Source organism: Diceros bicornis, chromosome 12 (assembly GCF_020826845.1).
Source record: "Diceros bicornis minor isolate mBicDic1 chromosome 12, mDicBic1.mat.cur, whole genome shotgun sequence".
Classification (NCBI taxonomy): domain Eukaryota; kingdom Metazoa; phylum Chordata; class Mammalia; order Perissodactyla; family Rhinocerotidae; genus Diceros; species Diceros bicornis.
Window position 1 is genome coordinate 35,327,286 of NC_080751.1, and position 15,936 is coordinate 35,343,221.

A 15,936-nucleotide genomic window follows, 5' to 3' on the forward strand; every position below is an offset into this window, starting at 1 on the left:
AAGTATTGTACTGAAATATTATTTGTCTTGATTACTGAGTTTTTAGAATTTCTCTTCCCCCTTATATTTTGCATCCAAGTTGAGTGCCTCACTTACTTCACCCATCTCATACTAGTCCTGGCCCTACTGTACTGGACTTCATCTGTTATAATGAAATAAATGTCCCCAATCTACATGTAGTTGGCCTATCACTATTCTCTTGCTGACTCAAGGAGGCTATAGTAGCCAAATCTACTTCTAGACCCTGGAAACTGACCCTTAGAGTGTCATTCCTACTAATCCTAAGTCTTGTTTTTTATTTTCCACTTACAGAGTAATTAGAAAATCTTAGTTTAAGGAATTCTTAAAATTCAAAACAAGTTTTGTACTCACTTGAAAACACGATCACGTAATTTGATTTTAAGAGTGAAATGAGCACAAAATAAGTGTGACACCGAATCAGAGTATCATAGGACAGCCATGTGAACAACAGTTATCCTGAAATCAGGGAGAAAGAGAATAGGATGGAACCTAAGGGGAATTTTTTACCAGTAGTATTAAGAGAACCATGACTAGTCAAATGAGCCACTTGGTGGAAGAATAGAAAAGGCATAAGATGTCCCTTAACTTATTCATGATGAGGTTGAGAAAATGTGCCCTGGACCAGTACTGGCTAAGTAAACAGGCGCTCAGCTAGTATCCCATCAGATGGTGAGGACCATGAACGAAAAACTACATCTACGAGTTGGGAATCAGATAAATGTTGAGTTGGATTTCTGCTCAGTCATCTATTAGCTGTGCAATTTGGACAAGATATTTAAATTCTCTGGGCCTTAGTATGTGGATAAAAATGCCTACTTCACCAGACTGCTATGAGAAATAAGAGAGTTTATGTGATGTAGCTAAAAATGCATGGGGCACATAGAAGGTGCTTAATGGTTAGTTATTGGTGCTTTTATGATTCACATTAATATTATGTCAAGCAACATACCAGCTAATCAAGAGCAGTTAGGAGCAAGTGGGTGTAGATGGCCAAACCCAATGAACTGTCAAGTGGTTCAGTACTGAACTGGGATAGAAGACAGCCAAGTGGTTAGTCCTGATGACAACACATGTCCATTTAGCCACCTGAGAGGTGGCCAACCTAGAGTCGAGTCAGCATCTATGAGCTGATGAGCCCAGACCTCCTAATTTCTGAACAAAGCAAGAAAAAATGGCACCAAACAGAGAAGAACCCAGGGATCCAGCCAGCCCTCAGGTTGCCGAAGGATGGCGGAGCCTTCAGTAAGTCAATAGAGAAAGAGAGAGTAAGCCTGACTCAGGAGATTGCGTTTCCAGAGAGGGGAAAAGAGTTGGGTCATGGGCTGCTGGAGGGCAGAGAATTGAAGGAAGGAGCTGATGACAGTAGTACCTGCAAGAGGCCTTTGTTACGCACAAGACTCCGGATATTCTTGCAGTAATGACTTGTAGACTGATGCTGTTCATCTTAAATTGCTGAAAGGTACTTACATTCTCATCTTTCTTTTAATAAACTCGTGTTTAATTAAAAAAACTCTCTAATTCCCTCCTCATTCTATTGTTCTACTAAGTTAAAAAATTATATTTTAGTGGATTTGAGACTTCAGAACCCAGATAATATTTGAGGGCATTTTCCTGTTCCCAGTCCTCAGAGAAAACATACCTGGTAACCATGCTTATATAATATCTAGGTACCTGGTCAAATCATTTTTAAAAAATGTAGCCATCTGGATATTTGGTCTAGGATGCTCATTAACTGCTGCTGCCATTAAAAAAAAATTCTATTATTGATGATTTATTAATTGAAATGAATAAACATTATATTTTTCAAAAACTTATAAACATCGATTTAGACTGATCTCCATAAGGAAGAAACGTGAAAAATTGCATAAGACTCCATTTTATTTTTCTTAGCAGCTAATTGAGTTTTCCAAGCAATCAAGAAATTTAAGCATATTGTCATCCTCGAAATCAAAGAGATCCCATTCCCATTTCTCTCCCAAAATTGTGAAGTATTTTCTCCCTTCCATTCATGGGCCACCTGAGATACCTGTATCCAGCACTCATTTAATCCTGGACACCAAAGTCAATTTTCCTTGGATCGTGTCGTGTGAGAGTTTGGTCTTTGTATTTTTTATTTTAGTGAATTTTCCTTGGCAAAGGCCTTGCTCTGCCTGGGAACTGATTGAGCTTCTGTAGAGCCAGTATGTTTCTCAGTTCTCCAATTTAAATGCTGCCAAGAATTTTCTAACGTGTGCCATGAGAAATTCAGCAGCACATAAAACCCCATTCATTAAATAAACAGTTAACTAAGCAACCTTTGGCAAAAGGCACAACCCGTCTGACGTTTGAAGCACTCTGGGCTTTCCAAAGGAAATAATTAAAGAATTCATTAAGAATAAATACCCCAGTGCTTAGCAGTCATAATTGAAAAATAACAATTCCCAACCTGGAATCTTTAAACTTTTTAGGGTTTTTGAAATTAAAAATGAAGAACAGTTACATATACTCAATATTTCAGTGAACCTAGAAAAGGCTACACACTTTCCCACTCTTAGCACAAGCTAAATAAAACAACTATTTGCATCAGGCTCTAATTCTATCACCTCAGTGTGATTACAGAGGCTATCTCATTTTGTCATTTAGATACCTTTGATAAATTTAAAATGATCAAACTAAGTATTCCTTAATAAATACTATTTGTTTAGTAGATTAAATCTTTCAAAATGTAGAATTCCTGAGAGACAAGAAAGAGTTATGAAATTTGGAAAGTATTCATGTAAACATTAAGACTTGAGGGTGATTAATTCATAGAATGCTTTTTTGCTTTTTAGAGAAGTGGTCATGTATTTACTTAAATGATGAGCACACTCCTCTTATACATTTAAAATCTTAACATTTAAGATCTTACACTTTTAAGACCATAATAGAAACAGTAATGGCTACTCTTTACTTGATGCCCAAGACAAGCACTTGGTACTGTATGTGCTTAAATAACACTACAAAATAAGTATTAATAACCTCATTTTTTTGCGTGTGAGGAAGACTGGCCCTGATCTAACATCCATTGCCAATGTTCCTCTGTTTGCTAAGGAAGATTAGCCTTAAGCTAACATCTGTGCCCATCTTCCTCTATTTTTTGTATGTGGGACACTGCCACAGCATGGCTTGATGAGTGGTGCGTAGGTCCACACCCGGGATCTGAACCTGAGAACTCCAGGCTGCTGAAGCAGAGCACATGAACTTAACCGCTACGCCATGGGGCGGCCCCTTAATAACCTCATTTGATAAAGAGGCAAACTACTTCAGAGAGACTAAGGAACTTGCCCAAAGCAGTATAACTAGTTAAATAGAGCAAGAATTCAAACCTAGGGCTGTTTGCATCTATATCCATATCTGTATCCATATCTATATGTTGTGCAGTACATTGCCTTCATCAGATAACATTAAAATTACAGAACAGATTTACAAACAACTTCTCAGGAACACGACTATTTTGCAAAATCTTTTCATCAGTAGTGCTCAAAACAACAGCATTGTCTGTCTTAAATGTCAGCTTCCCCTGTTTCCTCTGAGGGTTCTCAGGTGGAGGTGTGACTGAGAAGGAAAGGCTGGCAGCCAGGGCAAGAAAGGGAATTCATACAACTCAAGTAATCACAAATTAGATAACCACCTTTTAAAATCTCAAGTCAAGGAGGCTTAAGAGCATCCTGCAATTTTTATTGATGAAAGGAGCTGAACTACCATAAAAACAGTCCTAGGGGAAAGAAAACCAAAAATTTGTATAGTCTATACCCGGCTCTGAGACAGGTATGCAGATTCTTTCTTATCCACTACTTACTGGCTCCATGCTTACTAGCTGTGTGTCTTCAGGCAACTGTCCTCGCCTCTTGAAGAGCCACATTAAAGTGGAGTGACAGGGCACTTTGCTTTCTCCTGCACTGAGAGTCATTACCGGATCCCCCAAATCTCTCCAGTGGACCAGCCACCAACTACTTATGCTTTACTGCAGGAAGCTCTGCCAGGATCTTGTGATTATTAGAAAAGAATTAGTGTGCTTATAACTGCATTCACTGATTTTTTTTTTCCTGATTTTATTTCTCTCTACAGTTGTATATCTACTCTCCAACTAATAAATAATATAATTTTCTGGCATGAGGCCACGTTCACTGTTATGGTAAAATCAAAATTATTATAATCATTTGTGGATGAAAGCTTTACAAATAATTATAATAACAGGAATGTAATTCTAAGCAAGATATAACTTCCTTTTGCTATTCGAAGTCTCTTTAAGTGAGTTTGAATGAATAGTTTGCCACCAGCTTTGGCTTGCTACATTTTGGAAGGCTAGATCAGAGCAACTTCAATAGTTCTGTTATATATATTTATCTTTTTTGTTTTTATTTTTTTGTGAGGAAGATCAGCCCTGATCAGCCCTCCCATGCCAATTCTCCCCTTTTTGCTCAGGAAGACTGGACCTGAGCTAACATCCGTGCTCATCTTCCTCCACTTTATATGGGACGCTGCCACAGCATGGCCTGACAAGTGGTGCGTTTGTGCATGCCTGGGATCTGAACCCAGGCCACCAGCAGCGGAGCGCGTGCACTTAACCGCTATGCCACGGGACCGGCCCCTATGTATTTATCTTAACCTTGCAGAAAACAAAAACCTCTATATGATACAATGTATAAACATTATTAGAATAATTAATGTAAATAGCGGTAGGAGGGACCTAACATATATTAAAACATATCATAAAGCTATGATAATTAACGGAAGGGGAACTGGATCAAGAAAAAAAGAAACAGATCAATAAAACCGAATAGGATGCTCAGAACAGAGCACAATGTATGTAAGAATTTAATATGAGGTAGCCCTTGCAAAACAATAGAAAAAAGAGGACTTATTAAAAAATTGTGCTGGATCAAATAAGTAACTATTTGGGTGGGGAGACTCAATTTGAATTTTCACCTTAAAAGAGAAGACAAATATTTTCAAAAAGATTTAAAAATTATACACATCCACATAAAAGTAAGTAATAAATATTTTACATGAAAATACGTTTATAAAATCTCTCTTGGGAGAGGACTTTCTAAGCTAAAAACTGAGGAACACGATCAAAAAGTGATAGTAGATTCAAGTGTTAGACCTTTGGCCTATCCAACATACACCATGTCATTGCAAATCAATGGGGAAAGGACAGACTATATAGTAAATGGTATTTTATATATATATCTCCATACATTCATGTGAACATACATATACTAAATGGTATATTATATACTAGGGGCCACCTCCTTAGAAAAATGTAAAATTAGACGACGGAGGGAGCTTTACGGAGCTCCTGAGGCCAGGGATGCAAAAGACCATGAGTTGCTTAATCTAGACATAACCTTTGGTGCCACTGTTTTGTTATTATCAGTTCGAAGATATCATTCTCGGTTCACGGAAAGATATATTCCCTTAAAAAAATAATAATAGTGTCTACTTTTCTCTCATTGAGACTGCTAGAGAATTAAAAAGTTTTTGGATAAAGCAGACGTGCGTTGCCCTTATTAGCAGCATCTGCCAGCTTGGAATAGAAGCTTTAAACCCTAATTTATGGTATATTACATTCTGCAAGATCATGCAAGACTGATGCTGAAAATATCTTCATCACTTAGTTGCAAAATAATAGTAAACATTGCAAGTTTATTGTTTCTAGTTAACTTTTTCATTGTCTTTCTAAATGTCATTAGTTGGGGAAATGACTACAAGATTTTTTCCCCTCAGGACTTTTATTTTTATATTTGAGCATCAGCTTATTTTGAAGCTAACAGTTTTGAAGTTAGAATTGCCTTTAAATCAGTTACGGTTCCCTTTCTGCCATGTTGCTGGAAAGACAGCTGCTCTTCATTTGTAATTGCTCAAGGGCCTCTCATATCCCGCGCCTGTGGTAGAGAAGGTTTATTGTTCTATTTATGTATTTTTTTAACAGAGTTGAAAAAACATTGAACACTGAAGTCCCCAATACTTGTTCATGATCAGAGCTTGATGCCAACGGGGACAGTCTCTTAGCTTCTCTGAGCTTCAGTTTCCTCATCTGAAAATAAGAGGATTGATCTAGTTTTCAGCTTTTATTTTTTTAAAAAAAATTGGTATCTCAAATCTCCCATTACTGACAATAGTGGCTCATGTTCCAATTTTTTTTTTTTCCAAAAGGTAGTATGGAATTACTGAGTCTTTAATGTGAGAAAAATAGATGTTCCTGTTTAATGGAGCTCAAGTTCTTTACCACACACCCATATGCCACTGAGAGCTTCATTAAATAGAGCTGTTAACTCAGGGACAACGCAGTCTTTTAGCTCCACGGCTAACTTGCACAGATGGCATCCAATGTTATCTAAATAATTTTCAGCAGATCACTGATGGTGGAATGAGGGAAGGACAAAGCAGGAAGGTTTTTCTTTTCCTTCTTTTTATGAATAAGATGTATTTGGCCATGTTTAACCGGAACTAAGCAAAAAAATTTCTTTCTCTACATTGCTTAAACAAAAAAATTGCTATATTTTCTCTCCAAATTTCAACTGATTTTTGGTTTCAAATTAAATGTCGCATGCTTTTACTGAGAAATAATGTTGTAGTCTGTTTTTACATTCCGTAATGATTTTTTTTTTTTTACTTTGGTATGGGGAAGTTTCAAGTGAGTTGAAAATTCTATCTGCACATAAGCTCTCATTGGATTGGATTATAGGAAAAAAACCACAAACTCCCTCCCCCAAAAAACCCCTTATCTTTCAGAATTCCTTATGTAACTCTCCTTAAAATTGAATTTCCGCAATGCTAACTATTGTTTTAAAGAGGTATTGGGCTACTTGGTACAGGGCTGGTATGTTTCCTACACTTTCCTTCCTATCTGCTACCCCTTCTGTGATCCACTCCAAATACTTAAGTCCCTGCAACTGGATGCACATCTACCTCAAATGGACGTATTCAGATTACAGATGGAAACTTCTGTGGTATGACAGTCTCAGAAAAGCCAAAATCCTATTGGTCCCTTGGTCGATTAAGTTCAACAAACATTTTTTACCTTTTTACTATAAGCAGGTTCTGTGCTAGGCTCTCCGTGTAAGAAAATGAGTAGCATAAGAAACTCCATCTTGGGTGAAGATAGGACAATAATGAATGCAATGATTAAGAAAAGAAGTGACTACCTTGCCTCTACTCTGCGTTTATAATTGTCTCTTCATGGTGGCAGGATCATTGAAGAAAGTTGTTTAATTTTTTGCTTTTTTTAATTATAAAATAATTTATTTGTATTATTATTTTGTGGGCTACAGCCCTTCCTTTAGAGAGTGCCTAAAATTTGTTTTTAGGCCAAGATATTTTTTACTCTAAATATGTGTTTTAGCCAAGAACTCTCTAATTTCTTAAAATTATTAAATATTACTAGTGTTGTATATTTATATTTTGGTGTGTGTGTGATATATATACATGTGTATTATCTACTTATCTGTTTATCTAAAGATGTACTATATATTCTAACATATATGTATATTTTTTCTGGGCATCATTGGAAGCAGGTTTGACATATATTACATATATAAACACATTTACATTGGGTGATGTATAAACTCTGTACGTGTGTGCCCACATAATACTTTACACATTACCAATATATATACAAATAGCAAATATTGAAGAAAAATTAAACTGGTTTATTCTCAGTGGATCATGTTCTATTGGACTGGGCATATGCACAGGGGAGTGACTAAAATTGCATATTCTTCAGTACCAACCTAACAAGTACTTATCTGACTAAATTGAAGGTGTGGGGATTGAAAAATCATTTCAAAAGAGTAAATAGGTTAATGTTGGGGATGAAAGTTGTAATACATTTTATTTCCTTTTTTGAGCTCCTCCTTATCTAGGTCACGGCAAGACAAATGCAATTTACTTCCTACTTGTTGGGGTGGCCCTTGTATGTTCACTTACTGGCTAACTCTTGGTTGTATTTTGAAACAAGCACATTGCTGTAAATAGATGATGCATGGGCAGATCACAGATAGGAGAAAAGAAGAATTAAATTTGGGCATTTGAAATATTCTCACATTTTCTTAATAGAATAAAAGCATTAACTGCATTTAAAACAAGCGAAAAAAGTAGAACTAAAACAACAGTCCTCTTAGATAATTCTAAACCTCATGGACTTTTATAATATATATTATATATAATAATATATATATATATAATATCCTAAATGACATACCTGTTGAAAAACTACACTGTAGTCCTGGAAAGAGGGAAATAAGCCCCTCTGCTTAAACGGGACTTGAAGAGAGATTTTAAATCAGTGGGCACATGAAAAATTTCTCTGCTTAATTGTGATAGTTGATTCATTGAGAAATATTTTAATGGACAAATGGAAGGAAAATAACAAATGGAAGGAAAAATACTATTTTTTGGAATAATCCATTTAACTTATAACAAGGTCATCCTTTTGCATGATGGCAAATAGCTGTTTGATTGTCAGTCTCCCACTTAGCAAGTGCTATCAAAAACTAAGTGAAATTTCCTACTGAAAAAAAGACAAAATTTGAAGTTAATGTCATTAGATATTCAAACAGAGTATTAGACATGGTCATAATGAAAGACATTCAGTGAGCTCTGTGCCTCCACATATTTATTGATAAAATAGGATAATGTTATCTATTTCCTAGGATGCTTGAGAGGAGCAAACACGTAATACGTATAAATCTCTCGTAACACGGCCTGATAGAAAGTAAACACTCCATAAATCTGAACTGATTCTTGTGGTGGTGGTGGTAGTGGTGGTTTTTCTTGTTGTTAGATGCCACAGAAACAGTCTCATGAGTGAAAGTAAAACTCCCAGGATCACTAGCTTCCTATGGATATTTTCCGGCTAAGAAACCTCATCTACAGGGAAAGCCTGTATTGTACTTCACATTACAATATAATTATCAGAATATGAAAAGAAGCCCCAATCTGCTTTGATCTCTTTGGTTCTACTGGTCGCAACACTCTATTAATTACTTTAAAATATTGACCAATCATCTACTATGTGCCATGTTAGCTGTTACCTTTGTTACTACATTTAGATTGTTCCTCTCCATTAATTCCTGTAAGAATAACAATATTGTTATTCATAATAATAACAGCAACATTAATAACAGTAGCCACTATTTACTTGAGCACTTACTCTGTGCCAGGCCTTGTTCTTTGCTCTTTAATTGAAATGTACTTATTTTTTACAATACCTCTAATGTGATGGATATTATTAACCCATTTTACAGATAAAACTGAGCCTCTTCAACCTGAGCAAGGTTGAAGGACTTGCACAAAGTCACAGGGTTGCAAGTGGATGAGCTGGATTTCTCTCTGAAATCTGATTGAGAACCAGATTTTTAGGCCTCACTTATTTTATTCCCAAGAATGGGAGAGAAAACCAAGGCTCAGGATAAAATGAGCCATTCATGTTCTCTCAGGGAGGGTAATAACAGAGTCTGGATCTCTACATAGCTCTTTGACTCTAACTTCAGTGCTCATCTCACCATCCTGCATACTCTCATAGTTAAGGGATGAAAAGCCTTGATCAATGCATGTTAATTCAAGAGCCTTATTAAAATTTCTAAGCTGAAACATATATTTATGACAACAACAACAAAAGTCATTATCTGAGTGGCAAATGTTTTCCTACTGATCTACTGATTTTACACACTCCCACTTCCTGTGGAAAGAGCTTTATCTATCAGCCACCAGTTCTTCAATACCGTCTGTAAAACCCTTAGGTAGATATAATCCTTGAGGCATGTCCATGTACCTAAAGATGTAGTGAACATTCTCTTTACTAATGGATTAGTGTTTCGATATATCTCAGAATAGAGAACAATATCCTGGCATCAAAACCACAACTGGAAAAAGCCAGAAAATGAGAGGGAACAATAAGACATCTTTTATCTCTGTCCCAAATCACATAGATTGAGGGAAAAAAGCTCAAGGATTTATGGATTTGACATGCCTTTCCTTTTAGATGTCCATTTTAGAAATTAAGAAACTGAGGCACAGAGATGTTAGGCAACTTGATGTAGGCAATAGCTTTGGGCTTAAACTAAGTCTGTATCCAGATCGTCAAGCTTCTATTCTTTAGCCTGTTTATTCCCCCTGCCTTTTTAGGATTATTATCAAGATCAAATAAAATACTCAGTGACTGTCTGCCTGAAATTTCAAACCTAGCAATATAAAAACAGAAATGTATTACTCCTATTCTTGCATATTTAAGTGTGAAGGACATTTAGAAAATTCTATCAAACGTTAGAGGAAAAGGAAAAGATCATCATAGCAATGTGTGGAAATTATATGGCAGCGAAGAAAAAAATAAAAAAATAAAAAACAGCAAATAAATAACAAAAAAACCTAAGGCCTCTTTTACGTTTCTATCCCTTTGAAACTTATGATATAAGCCCATGAAGCAGGGAAGTGAAATTCAACATTTTGAATTGCTCTTCAAAAACAATCAATATCCCACAAGAAATCTTGATTCTATAGGCAGATCCAAATGAGTGTACAATAACGTCATCACCAATTGTTAAGATGATAGCATATATAGAGATTTGTTGAAAGTTGAAACTGTTAAATAAATTATAACTTTGATGTAAATAAGAAAAAAGATACATGAATAATTATAACTGATTGAGAACCATATTATCTCAGAAAGAAGCCCAAAATTGCTTACACATGAATTTTTAGAAGATTTTGAGTGCTTACTGGCTACTCCTTATTATTATAATTGAACTATATTCAGGTCATTTTAAGACTAAGTCTAACTTTAGAGAGGTAGAATGATTATGAAATCTGGGGCAGATGAAGTAGTTAGATCTGAGAGCTATCAGCTGGCCTATCCAAAATTGCTTTCCTGTCTTCTAGAGTTGCCTTTCAAAGAATACAAAACGAGAAGAAGAAAAAAAACTTCTCAAGATAGTTCTTCTAGGAAAATGATTCTACCTCTGGAGAATTTTAACTCAGGTGTTTTTCACTCTAAAATTAATTTATACTCCACAAAATGAGTTTGAAGGTGAAGTTTTCCAGTACATAGTACAGCTTGCCATTTGTAACTGAACTTGCACAGAAGTTTCCATGTTTTCCTAGAAAAATAGGCTAAAAATAGTAGCTGGTTTTGAGATTTGTCCACAATGTCACATTCTGCTATATTTTAACTATATTTGTAAATATTGTTATTAATAATAGTCTACAATCTGGGAACTAGGTTAAACAAAAAGTGAAGGAAGAATTTTCTTCAACTCTCATCAAATATTTATTGAGTGTCTACTCTGTGCCAGGCACTGATCTTGGTGCAGGGCTCCAGTGAGCAAGATTCCTACCTGCGTTAAGCATAGATTCTCGTGGAGATTCATTTTCTGTTTTTTGGAGAGGGCAGTGCATGGCTAATCCTAAGTAACATGATCAAGAGAATCCCTACTCCATCTCCCCAAACCTCCCTATTGTGAGGGCACCCAATTTACTGATGAGATTATAATCCTCACCTAGAATTGCCCTAATCCCACATCCTTCAGTTTTTTGGTAGCTGATGTGGGACGCATGAGCCAATAGACCCAGTGTTATACCCCCTTGATCATGTCAGAAACACCCAATTCCGTTGCATGGACGATGTGTTAGCATTGATCAGCATTATCATCTGCATCATTTGGGTCAGAAAATGCTCATTCCTGATCAGTATCTGTGTAAAAAGAATTTCCAAGTATTAAAATATAAATCACCAGGAAAATTGAAAAAAAATATAGGTTTGGGTAGCTTGAAAATCATGTGAGAAGTTATAAAACTTGGCAAATCATCCATAAAAAGCATTTTCTCCACTTCTAAAGAACCCCAAAGAAAGACAATCCTAAATCAACTTTCCCAAGGCTTAATAGCTCTTTTTCTTTTCAAGAAAGTATACTTAAGAATTAATCTAATTCCTTTTCGTTATTGCTTAAATTCATTTTATCTTTTTTTTGTTGTCAATAGATGCTTGTTAAACCATTATACATATTTGTTCAAAGAATAAATGATATGGTATTCTTTATAATAATCCTTCTACGAGATAAAGATAAACTGAAACACCAGGACTAGCGTTGGAAAGATGATTTATTTAGTTGGCACAAATCAAGTATAAAATACCAATTATATCAGTGTGCTTAATTTCCAAACATTTTCTTATAATGAATTAATTTAGAACCAATATCTCTGTGTATACTAGATGGTAAGAGATGATGATATTTATTATCATGCAGTTCGATGTAGTTGATATTTATTAAAATCTTACAATGTGCCTGGCATTGGATTGATTGTCTTTATGTAGATTTTCTCACATGGATTTTCTTCTTTAATCATTATAATTATCCCATAAAGTATTATCTCCCTATAAGGGAGAAAAACAAGGTTTAGAGATCATACAGTTAGGTAATACTAGAGCCGGCATTTGAACTTAGGGAGTCCAATGCCAGAGCTTGCTCTTAATCACTGTGAAAAATAAAGTATCCATTAACAAATCATATGAGGAAACTCATCAGCCGCACTAACTGTTGGCTCAGTTAGCCTTGGGTTTGGAAGAAATAACTGCTATGTTGACCTGGTTAACTTTATAGCACTAATCAGACACAGCCTGTCTTTTTTTGTGTGTTATATAAATATATTTCTATATGTGGATAAATGAATTTAGAACCTGACAATGTTGGCTGCTGTGAAATTTGAATGCCTTCTTAAAAGAATTTAGATAGTTATCTGGACATAGATAACTAGTTTATCCTTAAGTCAGTATGACATATCTTTTGGAAATGTAATTATCCATGGTACGAAATTTGGAGAGAAAAAAGCTATGAATCTCTCTTTATCCTTATGTAAAATAGCTAGGAAATTGTTAAGCAGGTGCATGATACTGTGAGCCCTGCCAGTGGATTTGTCCAATGTGCTTTTTGGAGTCCAAAAAAGCCCCAGAACTATCGACAAGTGATCAGGACCACCCAGCCACTTTAGAAGAAGTGCCTTGAGAAATGAGGGTACAAGATGAACTTTGCTCTACATTTGTATACATTAAAAGTGAAATGGAACACCAGTAATACAGGTTGAATGGACTTAGAGTAAATACCATGTTTCAGAGTTATGTACATTATTCAAATAGTTATTAATGTAGGGCAGGGCAAGAGAGAGCTTCTGCATCTTAGTTATATTTTATGATTTTTCTGAGAAAATTCAGGAAGTTTTCTACTTCATCTTATTATGATTAACTTCCAAGGTTAATATGCACCATGGATATATAGACTATAGAAGAAATCCTGTATTTTAGGGAACTAGTATACAAAAGTATCTAATTTTAAATACTTTAGAGATGGGAAAACTGAAAAACCTCAATACTTGTCTTTAATAAATGAAGTATAATAGTCAACTAACAAAAGCAAATAGCTTTTCTAAGTTCAAGTCTACACATGCTTGAAATAATGAACGCTCTATGCAGATTTATTCAAATTATTTGAGTTAAATACAGGCAGTTTGTGTGTGTGTGCGTGTGCACGCACACATTATTTGAATGAAATTGGATTGGAATGGTTACTGTTCAATGAGTTGATGCTTGCATTTTATTTGGTTGAAAAGCTTTCATACATCAAAAGGTACTAAACATTTTATGCCTTTTCGTGATCTACTTGCAAGTTACATGAGCTGATGACAAGTTCCTAATATTAAAATATGGGCCTAGTTTCTCACTGCTATCCTCTGCCTACAGGTTGTATATAAAAATAATGATGTAAGACTGGAATTATCTCGACTTGCCAAGCAAGGAGACCCTAAGATGAAGATTCATGGAGTGGTGGCATTTAAATGTGAGAATGTTGCAACTTTGGACCCAATCACCTTTGAAACCCCAGAGTCTTTCATCTCTTTGCCTAAATGGAATGCAAAGAAAACAGGCTCCATATCATTTGATTTCCGCACAACAGAGCCAAATGGCCTCATCTTATTTAGCCATGGCAAGCCACGACACCAAAAAGATGCCAAGCACCCACAGATGATAAAAGTTGACTTCTTTGCTATTGAAATGCTAGATGGCCACCTCTACCTCCTCCTGGACATGGGGTCAGGTACAATAAAAATCAAAGCCCTGCAGAAGAAGGTGAATGATGGAGAATGGTATCACGTGGACTTCCAGAGAGATGGACGGTCAGGTAATTTATCATTTTCCTATGCTGTTTATCTGCTGGAACACCCCATCTACCCTTTGCTATTCCTAAAGAATTAAAGCCAAGACATATTAAAGGTTTTCTACCTTCCTGTCTCTAGGGTAAAGGAAATTGACTGTTATTATTTCTGTTTCACATCATATAAGAATCAGAAGGAGCTAATTAATCATCGGAGTTGGGCATCAAACCCCAAATGCCCAAATGGCTTCTAGAATATCTTCCTAAATGAACATTAATCGGATAAGCAAGTGCCAAATCTTGCAAGAAATCTTATCTTGAATTTGCAAATGAAAAAATTCAGGGTTCTTGTATTCCCAATTATTTCATATCATAGGTTGTTTGGAGGTGCCTAAAAGTGACAAATATAAAATATGAAAAAGAAAAATTTCAATGATCCACTCATAAAATCTTTAGTTTAATACAGCACACTTTTTTTTTTTTTTTTTTTTTTTTTTTTTTTTTTTGTGAGGAGATCAGCCCTGAGCTAACATCCGCCAATCCTCCTCTTTTTTTTTTTTTTTGCTGAGGAAGACGGCCCTGGGCTAACATCTGTGCCCATCTTCCTCCACTTTATATGGGACGCCGCCACAGCATGGCTTACCAAGCAGTGCGTCGGTGCGCGCCCGGGATCCGAACCAGCGAACCCCGGGCCGCCGCAGCGGAGCGCGCGCACTTAACCGCTTGCGCCACCGGGCCGGCCCCTAATACAGCACACTTTTTATCCAAGGTGGATCAATGGTATCAAAAATACTTTATCCGGGGGCCAGCCCTGTGGCACAGCGGTTAAGTGCTCTCACTCCGCTGTAGGTGGCCTGGGTTCGGAACCCCGCGCGTGCACTGATGTACTGCTTGTCAGGCCATGCTGTGGCAGTGTCCCATATAAAGTAGAGGAAGATGGGCACGGATGTTAGCCCAGGGCCAGTCTTCCTCAGCAAAAAGAGAAGGATTGGCATGGATGTTAGCTCAGGGCTGATCTTCCTCACACACACACACACAAAAATACTTTATCCAATACAGTAGGATTTCGAGGACATTGGCAAAACTCTGCTGCCTTCCAAATAGCTTCTCTTTCTGATGAAAGATGTTTGGAATTCCACCAACAGGGGTTCATTCCTCTGGCTTCCTTCTGCTGCTCTTTTTCCCTGGAGGTGTGTGTGTGTGATGGGGGAAAGAGGGGAGGTTATAGGGAAGGCCTGAAGATATAACACTTACTTACTCTAAAATTTGGGAGTGGATTAATGGGCTTAGGGACCTGAGTAGCATTAGGCTTGGGGAGCAAGAATCATCTAGGCAGAGGAAATAGCCTTTGTGGAAACGCAGAGAGAAGAGAGAGAGAGAGAGAGAACCAATTTGTTTTATGTATATAATTATATATTATTTCTTTTACTTTCTTCACCCTGTGCTCCCATGCTCTGATTGTCCCTCTCACTTGCAAATCAAATTATCTTCTTATAATAGAAGACAACTGAATTTAAACGTAGCCACTCCTCTCCTCTCCCTCCTCCAACTGCATCATTTGCTTATATGCTATATCGTCCGCTCTGGATTTTCTGCTAAACAGCAGTGTAAGTTTGGCCAAGGCATTTTTTGTGGACTTGAATTTCTTCCTTTGTAAATGTATTGGGAAGGACCTAGTATTCACTGGTCCCAGACCCAGTGAAGGGGGATCAACAGTGATAGAGCTTAGGAGTCTATATTCTGCAAAGCTTTC

General features: G+C 36.5%; 1 protein-coding gene across 11 annotated transcripts in view; it reads left to right on the forward strand.

Moving 5' to 3' along the window:
- Positions 1-15,936, forward strand: part of NRXN1 (neurexin 1) — a 1,082,241-nt gene that overhangs the window by 476,773 nt on the left and 589,532 nt on the right. For all 11 annotated transcript variants that reach the window (XM_058551255.1, XM_058551254.1, XM_058551256.1 and 8 more), the window contains one exon: positions 13,772-14,210. In XM_058551255.1, the coding sequence (XP_058407238.1) occupies positions 13,772-14,210 (439 nt within the window). The remainder of the gene's footprint in view (positions 1-13,771; positions 14,211-15,936) is intronic.